The following is a 19,178-nucleotide window of genomic DNA, read 5'->3' as shown; positions in this document are numbered from 1 at the left end:
AGTGAACATAAAAGCAGAGTGAAGCTGACCCCCCACCCACTTGAAACGTAAAGGCAAATAGGCAGAGCGTAGTGATGGGTCGGTCGCGAACGAAATGGCTCTTAGAGCCGACTCTTTGACGTGAATGACGCGAGCCGGCTCCTTATTGCAAGCGTGGGTTTTTTTTCTTTCTCTCACCCTCTCTCTCTCGCACTTTTTTTCCGCTTCACTCCGCACGTGACACATGTGCTTTACGCTGGGTAGGGGGGGGGCGGTAGTTACACTCAGTATCACAGGAACAGAGCGGGAGGGAGAGAAAGAGAGCCAGGGACAACGACGTCAAATTAGAAAGGTATAGTAATCATCCACAACCATTTTCAGTTGCGGATGATAAAGGATTCAGAAAGTTTATTCATGCAAGTCCATATGACAGAGAATGTGCATGTTCTTTTTGTTATCATATTATAATTTATATTTAATTGTGTTGTGGTTTGCAGTGTTTTGTGTTGTTTCACTTTAAATTTGTAAAAGGAAAAAGCTGAAAATTTAAATAGTTAAAAGTTGAAATGTGAATAGTTGGTTTTTGTATTATATGATTTATTTATTACATTTTATGTGGAGTGAATAAATAAAAGTATATTTACGGTGGCCCCTAGAGACAAAGCACGTGCAAACTTCAAATCACGTACGAACCCTGTAGCACGTACAAACTCCAAAACACGTACAAACTTCCAAAACACATAAAAAACATGTAAAAACTCCAAAACACGTACAAACTCAGAAGCACATAAAAACTCAAAACACGTACAAAAGACAACAGAAGTGCTCCAGGATGCTGGGCGCAGTGTTGAGCTTTTGTTACCTAGTGGCTATGTAACGGAGTTAAAAATACATATGAAAAACATGCACTTACCTGTTCTTAATTATCATTTTAAGTGTGAATTTTATAATTTTTTTTATTGTATTTTAGTTTGAAAACCCAGAAACCGGATCTCACTCTAGCATTTAGAAGCTGCTAAGGCTTCCGCTCCTCACAGCACGCGTTTGCACTGTGAGGGTAAGTTCTGTAATGAAAGGCTCTGGCATTTTTATGGTTTCTGGTGTGAATGTTGTTACATAAGTTGTACATGTCGATGTATATAGGTTCATATTGATATTAAAAAGTTTCTGTGTAACCGAAACAAAGGCTGGTTGCTGTTAAACAGTGTTTCTGCTGTATTTATGCTCTTTGGCAGTAAGCTTTTGTTAGCCCCCGAGTGGTTGCTGCGCATAGCACGAAATGTGTTTGGATTTACTGTTCTTCTGTGCTTTTTGTGATGTTGCTTTACATTGTAGGAGCTACAATTGCTGATACCATCAGAAGACACCTGTTGAGTGTGTTTTATGTCTTCTGCAGGAATAAACTGTGAAAAGCCAACCTTTCTGAGCGTCTGTGATTTATGAAGAGCTGGAAGCGTTACACTGGCGCCGTGACCATTCGGATCTTCAGATCAGCTTGATGCTCATCGCCGTGGCTGCTGTTCTGCTCCCCTGCTGTTCACAAGTTGAATGTGGGCTGTTGTAACCAAGTGTGTTTAGACAAAAAAAAACCCAAACAAGCAAAAAAAACCAAAAAAACAAACAAAAAGGTGAGGGCTGTGATTGAAATAAGACAAGGGTGAAAGTGTCTGTGTTTTGATATACAACGTGTGGTTATACGCTCAAATTATTTGGACATTATTATTATAATTTTTTTCTTTCCCTCGTTTTGCTGCTATTATACTGTTATTTTTCTTATTTTTATCTCTGTTTTTTTTTTCTCTCCCTAACGGAGTGCACATGCAGTTATTATCTTAAGTGTGTGACTTGACGATGGATAAATTTGTCACTCCAGTACTACCTAAGGGTAGAGGTGCCGGACTAGTTCATGCAGTTGACGCCAGTAATGTCACACAGTTTGGTCCTGTGAGCAGTGACACTGGGCTAGGCCAAAGCCCGAGTTTTATTCCCATCGGTAGGGGTATGGGTGATATGCCCCAGGTTTCCACTCCAATTAGAGACAGTGATGCTGTACACAGTTTTACTGACATGGTTGAGCAAATAGGAGCCCAGATAGATGAATTCATTGTTACTAAACTGTTGTCAGCTGGCGTTGTGAACCTGACTGGTGACTCTAAGACTCAAACTGAGCAATGTAACAGTACCGCTCGAGATGTACCGCATGTAACTGTCCATGTTAAGCCCAATAGGGAGCTTCAAATTTTTAGGGGTGATGGCACAGACAGATGTTCGGTTCAGGACTGGATTGACATGGCAACAACCTATCTATGGAAGCAAGAGGTCCCCATTCATGGCCAGGCTGACGAAATTATTAGCCACTTAATGGGGAAGGCCAGAGATGTGGTCAGAGTGGCTCTTCGTAGTGACCCAGGTCTTGATGTCAAACAGAAACCTAATCTGATCTTTGGTGTCCTTCGCCATTATTTCAGTGATTCTTCATCGTGCCTCCCTCTTGCTGACTTTTATGCAACACTCCCTACCAGAGGTGAAAACCCGGTAGATTATTGGATAAGACTGAACAAGGCTGCTGAACTAGTCATAGAGGGGCTACGCAGACAGGGGCAGACAGCGACCCCTTTAACCCATGAAGTAGCATGTATGTTTGTGAAACATTGTCCTGACCCCGAGTTGTCTTATGTCTTCAAGTGCAAGCCTGTCCATGAGTGGACTGCTCGGGACGTACAACAAAGAATTGATGATTATCAAAGGGAGGTGAGAGCTAATGGCAGAGCCAGCAGCGTTGCACAGTTGAAGGGCATATTACACCAGTCTAAACGTTGTGAGCCCTACTGGAACACGGTCTCCAGTAATTGCTCTAAGACCAACCTTGAGACTGAAAACTTTCTGTCTATGCTTTCTGGTTTGACCCCATGGAAAGATTCGGACATCCCGGACAGAGTAGGCACGGTTAGGTGTAACTCAGCTGTGTCCCTTGAACCGGGTCACGAATATCTGGTATGGGGAAAACTACCAAAGAACATCAATGTCTCCCCTGGCAGCACAGTGATGACAGAGCCCTCGTCATCCCGCTCAGCACCCAGAGGGATTTTGGTTGCTAGATTGGTTACTCCCTTGTGGGGTGACAGATGGGTCCCATTGAAACTGATCAATATGTCTGAGCAGCCTGTACATCTGCGACGTAACGCCAAACTAGCAGATGTGTACTCCTGTGTGTCGCTTGAGGACTTTGATGCTTCAGCGCTCCAGGAGACAACTCTGGCTAGCAGCCATCAGTCGGCCATGTCGCCACAAGTCACGCCCACCTCCATGACGGAGAAACTCAAACTTGTTGGGCTTGGTGATGTTGACATAGAGTCCCGTGAGACATCGGGACAGTGTAAAGAGAGGATGGCTGACCTTGTTTTGCAGTATGAGGATGTTTTTTCCCGCCATCATCTTGACTGTGGGGAAGCCAAAAACTTTGTGCATCGAATCCGCCTCTCAGACAACAGACCTTTCAGACTTCCCTACAGGCGTGTGCCCCCAAGTCAGTACCAGAAGCTGAGACAAGTGTTGACTGAGATGGAGGAGAGGGACATCATCAGGAAATCGACCAGTGAGTATGCATCACCATTGGTGCTCGTGTGGAAGAAGAATGGCGATCTACGCATTTGCAACGATTTCTGGTGGCTCAACAAGAGAACCCTGAAGGATGCCCATCCTCTTCCACATCAAGCAGATTGTCTGGCTGGAAACAGCCTGTTCAGTACCATGGACTTGACATCTGGCTTCTACAACATGACGCTGCATAAAGATGACAGGAAATATTCTGCCTTCACCACGCCCATGGGTCTTTATGAGTATAATCGGCTGCTGCAGGGTCTGTGCAACAGCCCTGCGAGCTTCATGCGCATGATGACCAGCATCTTTGGTGACCAGAATTATTTGAGCCTGTTGTGTTACCTGGACGATCTCCTGGTGTTTGCTCCAGACGAGGACACTGCCTTGCAGCGCCTGGAAATGGTGTTTGAGAGGCTGCACGGGCATAACTTGAAGCTGGCTCCCAGAAAGTGCTTCTTCCTGAGGAAATCCGTGAAGTTCCTCGGTCACATTATCGATCAAAATGGGGTATCAACAGACCCATCCAAAGTCGAAGTTATCGCGAGCATGAGGAGTGTGGACCTCATGGACACTGATGGAGTGACTCCTTCCCAACGAAAGGTCAGATCATTTTTGGGGATGATTAATTACTACCAACACTTTGTCCCCATGTACTCTGCTGTTGCCAGACCTCTGTTTGAGCTCCTGAGAGGTGCTGTGAAGAAGGGCAAGGGAACAACTAAGGTGAGGCAGCCATGCAGGAAGTAGAGTGCTTCGGATTGGACATCCAGAGAAGAGGAGGCTTTTGAGAAGCTCAAGAGCTTGATGTTAAATACAGTCGTTTTGGCTCACCCAGACTTCTCTCGCCCCTTCTTGCTTTCGACAGACGCATCACTGAATGGCATTGGAGCAGTGTTGGCTCAAATCCAGGACGGTGGAACTAAGCCCAAACCGATTGCTTTTGCCAGCAAATCCCTGTCTCAGTCTCAAAGAAACTATCCAGCACACAGGTTGGAGTTTCTGGCGTTAAAGTGGTCGGTCTGCGACAAGTTCAGTCATTGGCTCAAAGGTCACAAGTTCACCGTCTGGACTGATAACAACCCCTTGACCCACATTTTAACCAAGCCAAAGCTGGACTGTTGTGAACAACGTTGGGTGGCTAAACTTGCAAGCTATTACTTTGACATTAAATATGTCCCAGGCCGTCAGAACATTGTGGCAGATGCCCTGAGCCGATTGCCTTTTGTGAAGGATAATGTAAATGACAGACTGCTGGCTGAGAGATATGCAAACTTCCTTAATGAGGCAAAAGATGTTTCACATGCATCAATCCAGGGGGCGTTTCGGTGGTCCACTGACTGCAAGGCGAATGGTGGATCCGGTGGTGGAGTTTCCATCAAGTCCCAAGGCACGCAGAGTCTGAATCCCCTGGTTCTGGCTGAAGATGCTGTCACAGCTGTTTTGCAGTCACATGTCGAGTGGGATGTCGGCCCAAGAGGGAGAGCAATAGAGGCTTTACATCACCTGCCACAGTTGGTGTCCCCTGGTCTGGAGGCCTTACCTGCCTATTCAGAGAGAGAACTTAGGGACGCACAGCTGCAGGATGCAGTGCTTTCCTGCGTCGTCTTCTACATTGAGAGACACAGGAGACCCTCGAGGAGAGAGCGGGTAGGGGACCCGGTCCTTGTTAAAAGATACCTGAGCCACTGGGAAAGCTGGTCCTCAACAACAGTGTGTTGTACAGAGTCTCCAGAGACCAGATATCAGGTAACAGACAACTGCAGTTCGTGGTTCCTGACTCGTTGAAGGCTGAGGTCCTCCGAGGGATCCATGATGATGCCGGTCACCAGGGCCAGTTCAGGAGTTTAGACCTGGCTAGAAAGAGATTTTTCTGGTTGAACCTTGGGCGTGACGTGAGAGACCATGTACGGGGATGCCAGCGCTGTGTAGTCAGTAAGACTATCGAACCAGAGGGGCGTGCTCCTTTGGTCAGCATGTCCTCGTCCAGACCGTTGGAGTTGGTCTGCATCGACTTTTGGTCGGCTGAGGCCTCACACAACAAGTCCGTCGACGTCTTGGTCATCACAGACCACTTCACTGGCTGGGCGCAGGCCTTCCCATGCAAGGACCAGTCGGCTAAACAGGTTGCAAGGCTTCTCTGGGACAGGTACTTCTGTGTATTCGGGTTTCCGGAAAGGATACACAGCGACCAGGGTGCTAATTTTGAGAGCCAATTGATAAGTGAGCTCCTCAGAGTCTCTGGTGTGAAGAAGACACACACGACACCTTACCACCCGATGGGGAACGGCAGTGTGGAACGCTTCAACCGGACTCTGGGTGGAATGATTCGTGCCCTACCACCAGACTTGAAAGTGGACTGGCCGCGTCGGCTACAGACTCTGACGTTCATGTACAACTGCACCGCACATGAGACAACTGGATTTGCACCCTTTTACCTGATGTTTGGTCGCACGCCCCGGTTGCCTGTTGACATTCTGTTCCGCTCTGTCCTGAGCGATCCTGCTGTTACCTGTTATGACAGGTATGTGGTTTCCCTCAGGGAAGATGTGAAGGAAGCAATGGTCATTGCACGCGCCCGAGCTGCGCAGGAGAAGCGTCGTCACTCGCAACTCTATAACAGGAGAGTGAAGGGTTCCAGGATTGAGGTTGGTGACAGAGTCCTGGTTGCTAACAGGAAAGAGAGGGGAAAGAAGAAGGTTGCTGAGAGTCAACGGTCTACACCGTGATCGATGTGAACCATGATACTCACACTTTCAAGATCCGTGATTCTGTTTCCGGACGAGAGAGAGTGGTCCACCGGAATCTGCTGTTGGTGGTGAATTTCCTGCCCCTGGAGGATGATGCTGGAACCTCGGATCATGTCTCCTATACGTGGGATGTGAACATGGCGCCTGAAGATGATGATGGGGCTACGTCTGGGGAGGGGGATTTGAATGCCCCTGCTGTGAGCTGTGTTGGTGCTCATGGTAACTGCTCACCCGATGCCATGGATGGGACAGCTGACCTGGAGGTTATCTCTGAACCTTTGGACCCTGGAGAGAGGACAGTTGCATGGATGTCGCAGTTGACGGAGTCCAGCCAGTCTCAGGGAGATGTTACTGATGTTTCAAGCATGGATTCAGTCTTGCCAGCTGCATCGGGCTTGTCTGTTGAAGTGGACTTTGACCGAACTGGTTCTAGCATGGCGTCCAAGGAGGTCGATATTGCTACGAGCTGTGGGGAGGGTGTACAAGTATGCTCTACTACACCTGACGTAGTGGTGGATGTAGTTGCTCCCGCCATTGCTGCTCAGTCCCCAATGGTTGACTATAGCCAAACCGGGAATGGTTCCCAGATCAGAACCAGACTTGGGCGACTTGTCAAACCTGTGAATAGACTGATCCAGACAATGTCAAATCAAGTCGTGGTTCGTGACAGGTTTGATGTGAAGTCAGTTTGTAAGTCCTTGATTCCGTCCTTCTCTGACTAAATGTTCTGTTTATATGCCTACCTGAGTGATGGGATTTGTACTTGCTGTTATGTACTCTACATTTTTGTTTTTGGTTTTTTTTCTTTCTGTTGAGCCATGGTACACACCTTGTAAGGAGTTATTAGTAGGGTGTATTTCGGGAACCCTGCTGCCAGTTGCTGGGTTGGGAGTTTAGCGCTGCTCCCATCCCACTTCATCCTTAGGGATACGTTTAGTTGGTGTCTGTGATTTTTGACCTCTGTTTGGTTGGTGCATACTAGTGTGGGTACCTGAGGCTCAAATTTGATAAAATTCAGTGGGGGTGAGTGTAACGGAGTTAAAAATACATATGAAAAACATGCACTTACCTGTTCTTAATTATCATTTTAAGTGTGAATTTTATAATTTTTTTTATTGTATTTTAGTTTGAAAACCCAGAAACCGGATCTCACTCTAGCATTTAGAAGCTGCTAAGGCTTCCGCTCCTCACAGCACGCGTTTGCACTGTGAGGGTAAGTTCTGTAATGAAAGGCTCTGGCATTTTTATGGTTTCTGGTGTGAATGTTGTTACATAAGTTGTACATGTCGATGTATATAGGTTCATATTGATATTAAAAAGTTTCTGTGTAACCGAAACAAAGGCTGGTTGCTGTTAAACAGTGTTTCTGCTGTATTTATGCTCTTTGGCAGTAAGCTTTTGTTAGCCCCCGAGTGGTTGCTGCGCATAGCACGAAATGTGTTTGGATTTACTGTTCTTCTGTGCTTTTTGTGATGTTGCTTTACATTGTAGGAGCTACAATTGCTGATACCATCAGAAGATACCTGTTGAGTGTGTTTTATGTCTTCTGCAGGTACGTGAGCTTGTTAACAGTCATTTTGTCTGTAAAGCACAAGCAAGTGAAAATGTAATGCGCTATTGTTAATTTGTCCACTAGAGGGAAATGTTTAGTCGGTGATACTTCTGTTATCCTGTTATTTTGTTATATACGATTGTGAAATGTATTTTATTAGTCATAAGATTTCTTTTTGTATACAAATTCAGTGTGACAGACTGTAAAATGGGAGAAATTATTATTTTCCATCTTTTCTTTATTAAAAAGTTAATTGTAAGTCTGTCAACACAGCGCGCGTTTGCACTGTGAGGGAGCTACAATTGCTGATACCATCAGAAGACACCTGTTGAGTGTGTTTTATGTCTTCTGCAGGAATAAACTGTGAAAAGCCAACCTTTCTGAGCGTCTGTGATTTATGAAGAGCTGGAAGCATTACAGCTACACAAGCCAGCAAGTACCAACGACCGGATTTGGTGTGTGGTAATAACAGGTAAATGAACTTTTTTTTTTTTTATTATTTGACTATATATGAATGCTTGTGTATAAGTACACAAACAATACACATATGCTTTCATGCTTTCAATTGTGTAATTTAAGTGATCTAGGTAGCTCTGTTTTGGAAGTTCAGTTCATGCTAGAAATGTGTTTTGGAGTTTGTACGTGTTTTGTCTCTAGGAGCCACATATTTATATTTTAACTCAAAAGTACAGTTTTTAAATTTAACCCTAACCCTTGTAAGTGTTTTTTATTTTGACAGCGAATGTGCACCCCTGGTTATTTAGCACAGCTTAACTTTCTGTCTCGCTAGCTTGCCCTGCGCTCTTCCTTCTGATGATGCTGTCTGTGTTGAGCTCTCAGTGGATCTGCGCTGGACAGTGCAGCCTAGGCGGAGTAGTTGAACGCAGATTCACTGAGCGCTCAACACAGACAGCATCGTCAGAAGGAAAGTTGATAAAAAAAATTACAAATTTTGTATTGTTCTTTTTTTTTTCTCCCCTTTGGTTTTCTTTCTTTCTCTCCCCTCTTTCTTTCATTCTTTCCCCCTGTCCTATCCCACAGTCATGTCTGTCCCGTTTGCAACTGAAAATAAAATAAATTCATAATTATAATAAAGGTCAATCAAATGGACCAATATGATGATCCACTTGGTAAAATAAATCCGCTTGGCATCTTTCTAGGCCTCAAGACAAAACATATATAAATAAAACCACTTTTTTTTTATATTAGTAATTCCTTTTGTGCATAATTTTATATTGTTGTTAATAATAAATTAATTAAAGCAACAAAACAACCTGAAGAGCCGGTTCGGAGCCGAAAGAGCCGGCTCTTTTTAGTGAGCCGAACCGAAAGAGCCGGTTCTCTAAAAAGAGCCGGAAATCCCATCACTAGAAACCCAGGGGTAGGTCTACACCCAGGGACAGAGAGGCTGTTCATTTACTGACAGAGGATCTTTGCCTAGTAGACATTTGGAGGTTAGTTAATCGTAGTTCAAGGGAATATACATTTTACTCCAATTGTCATAAAACATATTCGAGGATAGATTTCGCCTTAATATCAAAGTCTTTGGTCGATTCAGTTGTCGACTGTGAGATTGGTGCCATTGCCATTAGTGATCATGCCACGGTAGAGTTGCAAATTGATTTAAACACAGATAGAACAAAGAGGGGTCGCTGGAGGCTTAACACGATGTTGTTGCAGAACAAAAGTTTTAGTGAGGAGTTAACAAAGGATCTTAAAATTTTCTTCGAAATCAATATGGGTTCCACAGATAAAGTAGCCACAGTTTGGGAAGCGTCTAAAGCATATATAAGAGGAAAGATAATTGCATATGCAACAAAAGTTAAGAAAAGTGATCTAGAACGGGAAAAAACCTTAGATAAAGAAATACGAGAATTGGAGAAGGATTTAGCGAGACAATACTCAAATTATAAATACCAGACTATGTGTAAATTAAAATACCAGCTGAATGACATTTATAACAAAAAGGCAGAATATGCCTTATTTAGGCTTAAAACAAAATTTTATGAAGGTGGCGAAGAGAATGGTAGACTAGTGGCAAGGCAACTGAAGCAGCAAGATAATTTAAATAATATATCTATGATCAAGAAAGACAGCCAAGTGGTAACCTCATCAAAAGAAATAAATTCAATTTTCAAATCATTTTATCAAGATTTGTATACCTCTGCTGGTGCACTTAATGAGGGGGAGGTGAAGACATTTTTTTCAGGTCTACAATTACCTACTCTTTCTGAGGAACAGAAAACAAGACTGGATGCGCCTATAACTGAAGAAGAGGTCAGAGCTGCGATCTCATCAATGAAAAATGGGAAATCGCCAGGCTTGGATGGCTTCCCGATTGAGTATTATAAGAAATATATTGATATTTTAGCTCCAGTCTTGCATAAAGTTTACCTTGAGGCATTAGAAATAGGTTCCTTACCGAGTACATTTAATGAGGCACTAATCTCCCTTATTCCTAAAAAGGATAGGGATCTATCGGACCCATCAAATTACCGGCCAGTAAGCCTTTTGGGCGTCGATTGCAAAATTTTGATGAAGGTTTTGGCCTTCCGCCTGGATCAAATATTACCAGATATCATCAATGGTGATCAGGTTGGCTTTATTAAGAATAGGTCCTCAGGTGATAACATTAGAAGACTTCTTCATCTCATGCACAAAAGCAAATCTAGTCTAGCCCCGGTTGCGGCCTTCTCGCTGGATGCTGAGAAGGCTTTTGATCGGGTAGAATGGGGCTTCCTTATGACAACCCTTGCAAGGTTCGGGTTTGGGCCTGGATTTTGTAATTGGGTCAAAACTGTATATGCAAGTCCAAGGGCAGCAGTTTTGACAAGTGGATTGGTGTGAGAGTTTTTCCATCTCACTCGCGGGACCCGGCAGGGGTGTTCTTTGTCCCCGCTGCTTTTCACAATATTTCTGGAACCACTGGCCTTGGCTATTCGAGCTAACAGGGATGTCAGAGGTGTTCATGCAGGGGGTATGGAGCACAAGTTATTTCTATATGCTGATGACATCTTAGCAGTATTAATGGATCCCATGCAGTCTCTACCAGCGCTACTCACATGTGTTGAGTCATTTTCAAGGTTGTCAGGTTATAAGACAAACTGGTACAAATCGGAAGGCATGCCACTATCAGCATCATGTCATTCTAGATGCATTACTCCATTCAATTTTAAGTACTTACCTTCAGGTATGAAGTATTTAGGAATATTATTAAAACCCAAACTGGAGGATATTATGCTTTCAAATATGGAACCTCTCCTCCTAAAGATAAAAACAAATCTGGATAAATGGGGTAAATTGAATCTTACACTATGGGGTAAAATTAATGTGATTAAAATGATGGTGGCCCCACAGTTCAATTATGTTTCCATGATGTTACCTGTAAGAATTCCTTTACACATATTTAGTCAATTTGAGAAGTTAATAAAGATTTTTTGTGGAAATCAAGTTCCCCCACTTAAAATGATGACAGAGGTCAGTAATTTGCACCAGAGGTACACTTCAACTGTGAGAGACAGAATGTGAAAAAAAAATCCATGAATTCACATGGTAGGATTTGTAAAGAATTTATTCGTAAATCAGGGTGGAAAATAAGTATTTGGTCACCTCAAACAAGGAAAATCTCTGGCTCTCACAGACCTGTAACGTCTTCTGTAAGAAGCTTTTCTGTCCCCCACTCGTTACCTGTATGAATGGCACCTGTTTGAACTCATCATCTGTATAAAAGACACCTGTCCACAGCCTCAAACAGTCAGACTCCAAACGCCGCCATGGCCAAGACCAAAGAGCTTTCGAAGGACACCAGGAAAAGTATTGTAGACCTGCACCAGACTGGGAAGAGTGAATCTACAATAGGCAAGCAGCTTGGTGTGAAAAAATCAACTGTGGGAGCAATCATCAGAAAATGGAAGACATACAAGACCACTGATAATCTCCCTCGATCTGGGGCTCCACGCAAGATCTCATCCCATGGGGTCAAAATGATCATGAGAACGGTGAGCAAAGATCCCAGAACCACACGGGGGGACCTGGTGAATGACCTGCAGAGAGCTGGGACCAAAGTAACAAAGGTCACCATCAGTAACACACTACAACGGCAGGGAATCAAATCCCGCAGTGCCAGACGTGTTCCGCTGCTGAAGCCAGTGCATGTCCAGGCCCGTCTGAAGTTTGCCAGAGAGCACATGGATGATACAGCAGAGGATTGGGAGAATGTCATGTGGTCAGATGAAACCAAAGTAGAACTTTTTGGTATAAACTCAACTCGTCGTGTTTGGAGGAAGAAGAATACTGAGTTGCATCCCAAGAACACCATACCTACTGTGAAGCATGGGGGTGGAAACATCATGCTATGGGGCTGTTTTTCTGCCAAGGGGACAGGACGACTGATCCGTGTTAAGGACAGAATGAATGGGGCCATGTATCGTGAGATTTTTGAGCCAAAACCTCCTTCCATCAGTGAGAACTTTGAAGATGAAACGAGGCTGGGCCTTCTAACATGACAATGATCCAAAACACACCGCCCGGGCAACAAAGGAGTGGCTCCGTAAGAAGCATTTGAAAGTCCTGCAGTGGCCTAGCCAGTCTCCAGACCTCAACCCCATAGAAAATCTGTGGCGGGAGTTGAAAGTCCGTGTTGCTCGGCGACAGCCCCAAAACATCACTGCTCTCGAGAAGATCTGCATGGAGGAATGGGCCAAAATACCAGCTACTGTGTGTGCAAACCTGGTAAAGACCTATAGTAAACGTTTGACCTCTGTTATTGCCAACAAAGGTTATGTTACAAAGTATTGAGTTGTATTTTTGTTATTGACCAAATACTTATTTTCCACCCTGATTTACGAATAAATTCTTTACAAATCCTACCATGTGGATTCATGGATTTTTTTTTCACATTCTGTCTCTCACAGTTGAAGTGTACCTCTGGTGCAAATTACTGACCTCTGTCATCAAATGTGGGCCTCTAAAGACATTGGGGGAATGGCCCTCCCAAATGTGAAGTTGTATAATTTAGCTTTTGAAATGTCAAGACTGGCCAAGCACTGGACAGGTTCGGACTCTGAGCTGAGCTGGATGAAGATCGAACAGGAACTAGTGAGCCCTTTTACACCCTTGGATGTTCTCTCACAGGGCTCAGCAATTAATGGACAAGACTTTCATAATAACCCAGTGCTCGGGTATTCTAAAGCTGTCTGGGTAGAGGTGCACAAGATGTGTGGAGCATCTCATTTAAGACAACCTTATACCTCGCTATGGAACAACACCGCTGTACAGATTGGGCGAAAAACAGTGTTCTGGAAGGAATGTCCAGTACAGCACATAGAGCAGCTGTTTTCTACAAACTGTTTAACAATCCAAAAAAAGAGATATGTGAAAACTTGAGGATTATATGGCAGAGAGATTTGAGTTGTGCAATTTCTAAAGAAGATTGGGGTAGAATTTTGTCATTCTCTGATAAATATATAAGAGAGGCCAGGGGTAAATTTACTCAGTACAAATTAATACACAGATGGTACTTCACTCCGTCCAAACTTTATAGAATGGGAATCAGTCCCAGTAATATATGCTGGAAATGTAGTTCAGATCCAGGGACATTTATGCATGCTATTTGGGAATGTGGGAAAGTTTATCCCTTTTGGCAAAAAGTATTGGACAAAATAGGAAGGTGGATTGGTTTGATAATACCCTTGTCACCAAGACTGTGCTTACTAGGGGATCGGTCGGTGTTACCTGGGGTTTCAAAATATGACTTTGTGGTTATAAAGGTGGGGGTGATTGCAGCAGCTCGAGTTATTCTCAGTGTGTGGAAGGAACCATCTCCTCCAGAATATAATAGGTGGAAAGAAAATATGCTGAAAATGGTGTCGTATGAAAAATTCTTGGCTAGGATTAATGATGATAGGGAGGGTTTTGACAAATCATGGGGACGTGTTTTTGGCTGAGATGGTTGGAATTTATTTGGTCGGGGCAATTATCTTTAGTTAAATTTTATGCTTGCTGCGTTGTATGTTTGTGTAGGCACTCAGTAATGGAATAACTTAAGAATTTGATTTTATTGACCTTTTTTTTTTGCGGGTGTACCGATAGTTAGTAAGTATTGAAAATAGACCCAAAATACAAAGGTGAATTAACCATGGGATTGGAAGCTGTCTTTTCTTTTCTTTTTTTTCTTTTCTGTTGTTGTTTTGTTTGTTGTTTTGTTTATGTTTTCATGTGGTTAAATGTTAAAAACAAATAAAGACTTCAATTACAACAAAAAAAAGAAAGAAGTAGAAACCATACACCTTCAGAGATGACAAACTGCGTCCTATATTTTCAACCATCCATCTGAGTATCATCTTATTGATAGACCGTTGTGATGTTATTAACACTTATGTATTTCAGGATAAAAAGTTTGAGAGAGCGCACTGGAGAAATCACAAGTACCGCAAAAGATATTATATACTGTGTAATCGTTTACAGTCAGCGGCTCTGTGGTGAACCTACTTGTAATAATATGTAAAATTGTTTTCAGCTCATTTAATGAGTGAATGATAAATGATCCAGTGAGATTAGGCATTTTGTGTGAATGTCTGCCTACAGGGGAAGTCTTGTTTCATTGACTAAAAAGTCTTGTTGTGTGATTCCAGTGGTGGTGGGAGCCAAAGAGGTTGTTATCACCTCAGCAGAGGAGCTGCTCAGCATTGTAAAGATAGGAAATGCTTTGCGGCACACCAGCACCACAGGAATGAACGAGCGCTCCAGTCGCTCTCATACCATCCTCACCCTTCAGGTCGTGTTATCCTGCCACAACAGCAAGAACTCTTCCTTTAAGTCTGTCCGCTCCTCTAAGCTCTGTCTGGTTGACCTGGCAGGCTCGGAACGTGCTAGAAACCGGGAACACCGGGACACAACTGAAAGAGTCTGCTCATATCAACACAGGCCTGTTTGCACTGGGCAACGTTATCCGTGCACTTTCAGACCGAAGTCAAAATCGGCACAGTAACAACTCCGGCAGTGCACACGTATCATACCGTAATGCCAAGATCACTCGACTCCTTCGTGACTCATTAGGAGGCAGCGCCCACACACTAATGGTGGCGTGTGTAAGCCCCTCCCACCACTTTGTAGCTGAGACCCTGGGCGTCCTCAAGTTTGCATCCACTGCCCGATACGTTCAGAACCGTCCAAGTCCTTCTTTCAGGCAGTGGCTGCAGGAGAGACTCAGAGCTGTCAGTCACTCACCTCCAACTCGTATGGAGTGTTCAAAGGAGGAGGGAGACCATTTTGCTCCATTAAACCTCAGAGAAGAGCTAAAAAAAAATGCCAGGTAACTATAAAAGATTTTAAAAGGGATGTTGCCATTAAGAGATCGCAAACACTTTGATTACAATCAATTGATAAAAAGTAAAGCAAAAAAAACTCTGAGATTTTTATTTGGTTGCCTTGAAGTGTAAAAGATGGTTAGTGTCTCCAACATGTGGACATGCCTGACACATTAAACAACAACAAATGAGCTTGGTGTTTTATTTATATATTACTGTACCCTCTTAGATACCTGCTGTCACGGCCCGTGGCTCAGCATCCAGGGAGCCGTGGGAGGCTGCGGTGGCCACACCCTCGGGCTGGGCCGCCTCCAAATCACCTGCGTCTCATCTGAGGCAATCACCGGAGGACTACTTCAGCCAGCTCTGACGGCTTCTCCTCGCCAGTCTGTAAGTCTCCTCCCAGTGTGACCAGCATTCGGCGTGGAAGCCTGTGGCCTGCCTGTCATCCTGCCTGACTGCCTCCCTCCCTAGGATTCCCTTCATGGGCACCTCTCCCCTCCAAGCTCCACGGTCCTGCTCTACTTGTAAGCCTCGGCTACTTATGAAGTCTAGCTGTTCATTTCTTGACAATCTGCGTGCTGTTAACTGTGTCTCCCCTTTCTGTTGCAATTTCCCCACGGTCCTGATTACGGTGCTCCTGGGCTCCACGCTCCTCGTTTCCCCCCGTGGCGTGGGCCTTAGTTTTTCGTTTCCTTAATGTTGTTAAAATATTCTTCAGTTCAATAAAAACGTGTACATAGTTCTGAGCTGCGGTGTGCTGACTCTGCTTTGGGGTCCTGTTACCTGAACACTCCATGTTCTGTGACACCTGCTATTCAGAATAGGAGAAGTGTATTCAGACTGAAATCATTTCAAACTGCTGATGGAATTGCCGTTAAAGAACTGAAGTGTAATATGGATTTTTTTTAAAAACCACAGACATAGCTAATGCAAACTAAGAATGACTGCATCCCGTTTAGATTTGAGGCTGTAGAAAGAAGTAAAGCCATGGGTATATCATTGGTTATTCCTTTGTTTCCGTTACAAGTTGTCAACATTTCGCCTGGAACATCTTATCCTCTGAGAGCTTATGAGAAGATGATGTGAATAAACGCAGCATGGCTCAACTGGATCAAACTGTTTACATAGACAAAAGCCAAGTTGTACAATTTTATAGGCTGGCTATCCTATCCAGTTTCTCTTTTGTATGCTTAGGAAGCTCTCCACATAGACAAGCAACTGTTGGAGCAGAAAGATGCAGAACTGAGACGGGTAAAAGAGGAACTCCAGAAACTCCCTCAAGAGAGGAAAACTCACCTTATGTTGTTAGAGGAAGAAAAGCAGCGATTACGCATACAGTTGAGGAGGAGAACAGTGCAATAAAGAGCTGCTCTGTGATGCAGAAATCAGTATATTTTATTTACGGGAAAAAAATTAAAAGATGAATTTAATGCATGTCTGCTGTGTTATCATTTGTTCTTTAAATGTGCGCCTCTGTGCAAATGTTTAGACAGAACAACTGGTGAACCAGCAGATAATGATTGATCGCCTTCGTGGCGAACTCATGACCTTTCGGGGGACAGCCTCAGGGGCAACAGTGGAAGTGGGGGGGTCTGAGTACTCAGGCAAGAGACCCCCCAGTGTCCCTCTGATCACAAACAGCTGCATGTGGAGGCCTCCCAGGAAGGTAGGAAGCAGTGGGTAGCAGTGTTGGTCAAGTTACTTGAAAAAAGTAATGAGTAACTAATTACTGATTACTTACCCCAAACAGTAATCCCGTTACTTTACTGATTACTTATTTTCAAAAGTAATTAATTACTTAGTTACTTAGTTACTTTTTAAAAACACGATTTACAACCTGAATAGGTGATAAAGCGATAGATCTTTCAGCCCAATTCTACTTTTTCTACATAATCCATCATACAAAATGTAATCAAATGGAAAAGTCTCTTTTTTTAACTTGTTTTATTAGTTTTAATCTTTTAACTTTATGCATCAAGCAAAAATTTAATTATATGCACCATTCTCTGAGTTGAATAAATTAGTTTAACATTTAAACCTATTTTCTACACATTCCAGCACATAAAGTAAAATATTTTTTGTGTTTACACCCAGTCTTTCAAATAGATGCAAGTAAAACACAGCAGAACATAAATAAAGTCAAAGACTCAGCGGTCCTGTTGCTCTATTTTCACCTGTAAAGCAGGACTGCAGTAGGCGGAGGTTTACCCTGGTGCAGGTGTGCCGCGATCAGTTGAAGAATCCGCGAGTTTCTCTGTGAATTTCCCATTACTTCGTTGCGCACTCGTGTTTGTTTGGAAGTTTAGGGTTTTTTTCGCTGTAAAAAGAAGTTTTCTTCCCAGGCACGATGGACGCTAATGTTTTTGTCACTTTTTATGGAATCAAACTCAAAGTAAGGTCAGTACTTCCACGCTTTAAACGCTGCACGCTCATACTCTCTCCCACAATCGATATGTGATCCATTGTTGATCTGCACACAGCTGTTGTCACTAATGGCGCACTCGCTTACGTCACTGTCGTGAGACATTCTCGCAAAAAATCACGGTTTTAGTAACGCAGTAACGCAGCGTTCCTACGGGAAAGTAACGGTAATCTAATTACCGTTTTTGCAATAGTAATCCCTTACTTTACTCGTTACTCGAAAAAAGTAATCAGATTACAGTAACGCGTTACAAGTAACGCGTTACTGCCCATCTCTGGTGGGTAGTTTGTGGGTTAGGTTGATGTCCATAAGTGAGGGTTTTTTTTGTTGTTGTTGTTTTTGTTTGGTCTGTTATAATGGGGTTTTTTGTGACTTTTGTTATCTGTGATACTAAAAAGTGTGCCTATAGACTGGAGAGGGTAATGGCAGCTTTTAAAATCCATGGCCAACTCCTGCTGGCTGAAATCGAGGAAAAAGATGAAGTGTACTGCCCGCTCTTAAGTGGGTCTGGATGAGTGAAGCTTTCTGTTAATGTAAAGCTTTTTAATGACATATCTAATCCATGATATATCTTATATAGCATGTCTCAGTTTTTCTACATGAAGAAAATGTGTAAAATACAGAAAAGGTTCTGGTAGACAGGTGATATATTTATGGGGATGTCAGGAACAGTTTCTGTAGTAGATACCAGGTGGTAAACAAAGCTGTTTGATGTTGTAAGGCACTCAATACAATGACTTAATGGGGTTTTAGAGTTCAGGCCAGAAGAACTTAAATTTCTTGTAACAGTAATTATTTTTGTTTTCCTGTTTTATTTCATCTTTCTACAACAGCACCATCATAAAAAATAAGAACTGCAAACTGTTGACCTGGAGAGATGATGCAGTAAAATCTCATTACTCTTTGCTCAGTCCTTTTATATGTCTTCCACTGTGGTTATAAATTTTTATCCTACAAGTTTTTATTCCTCCCACATATTTATTTATTTATTTATTTTTTTTTTTGGGGGGGGGTCTAAATCTTTCAAGTTGTCAAATGTCTTAAATCATAAATGTGTCATGAATTTGTCATCTTTTGACTTGAATTAATAAAAGCACACACACAGACCTCCTGATATCCATAAATAATTGTGTCCTTTCTGCAATTTTCTGTTTCACAGGGAAACAAGAAAGGCAAGAAAGGCTCAGAGGCAGATCTATGAAGGTTTCAGAAGGAAAATGCCTGAAAACAAAATGAAATAAACAAATGAAGAAACCCCTGAAGAATATTCCCACTATTTATCGAAATCAGGGTTCTTTTTTTTTTTTTTTAAATTTTAAATTCTTAGACTCCTGGTCAGCCTGTAATGCATGCCCTCCCTAAACACACACACACACACACAAACACACACACACACTAACAGAAAAAGCTAGATTTGGCACGATATGTTACACAATTAAATAAGATTTACAAGAGGCTTTCTGAAATATCGACAAACGTTCTAAGCTTGTGTTAAAGTAGCTGCTTGGCACATCGTGCTGCCCTCTTCAGGCCTAAGAGTGCCTCTGGATCTCCTGTACTGTCGAAGG

General features: G+C 43.1%; 1 protein-coding gene across 3 annotated transcripts; it reads left to right on the top strand.

Moving 5' to 3' along the window:
- Positions 1 to 840: 840 nt before the first annotated feature.
- Positions 841 to 16,003, top strand: LOC120734395. Of its 3 annotated transcripts, XM_040033224.1 has the most exons (4): positions 841 to 8,350; positions 14,511 to 15,190; positions 15,415 to 15,575; positions 15,660 to 16,003. In XM_040033224.1, the coding sequence occupies exon 1, from the start codon at positions 1,831 to 1,833 to the stop codon at positions 4,324 to 4,326; it is 2,496 nt and encodes an 831-aa protein (XP_039889158.1). In that variant the 5' UTR covers positions 841 to 1,830; the 3' UTR covers positions 4,327 to 8,350; positions 14,511 to 15,190; positions 15,415 to 15,575; positions 15,660 to 16,003. The 3 variants fall into 3 exon arrangements, with proteins under 3 accessions (XP_039889158.1, XP_039889141.1, XP_039889149.1); XM_040033207.1 differs by having other exon boundaries at positions 15,415 to 16,003; XM_040033215.1 differs by lacking the exons at positions 15,415 to 15,575; positions 15,660 to 16,003 and having other exon boundaries at positions 14,511 to 15,282.
- The last annotated feature ends 3,175 nt before the right edge of the window (positions 16,004 to 19,178 follow it).

The sequence above is a fragment of the Simochromis diagramma genome, unplaced genomic scaffold (genome assembly GCF_900408965.1).
Source record: "Simochromis diagramma unplaced genomic scaffold, fSimDia1.1 OVJJ01000334.1, whole genome shotgun sequence".
Lineage (NCBI taxonomy): Eukaryota > Metazoa > Chordata > Actinopteri > Cichliformes > Cichlidae > Simochromis > Simochromis diagramma.
Note: the sequence above shows the minus strand (reverse complement) of the source record. Positions and strands in the feature narration are given on the sequence as shown.

Bases quoted from the DNA above. Each gene is read 5' to 3' on its own strand.
- LOC120734395 (XM_040033224.1), top strand. From the start codon at position 1,831: ATGGATAAATTTGTCACTCCAGTACTACCTAAGGGTAGAGGTGCCGGA.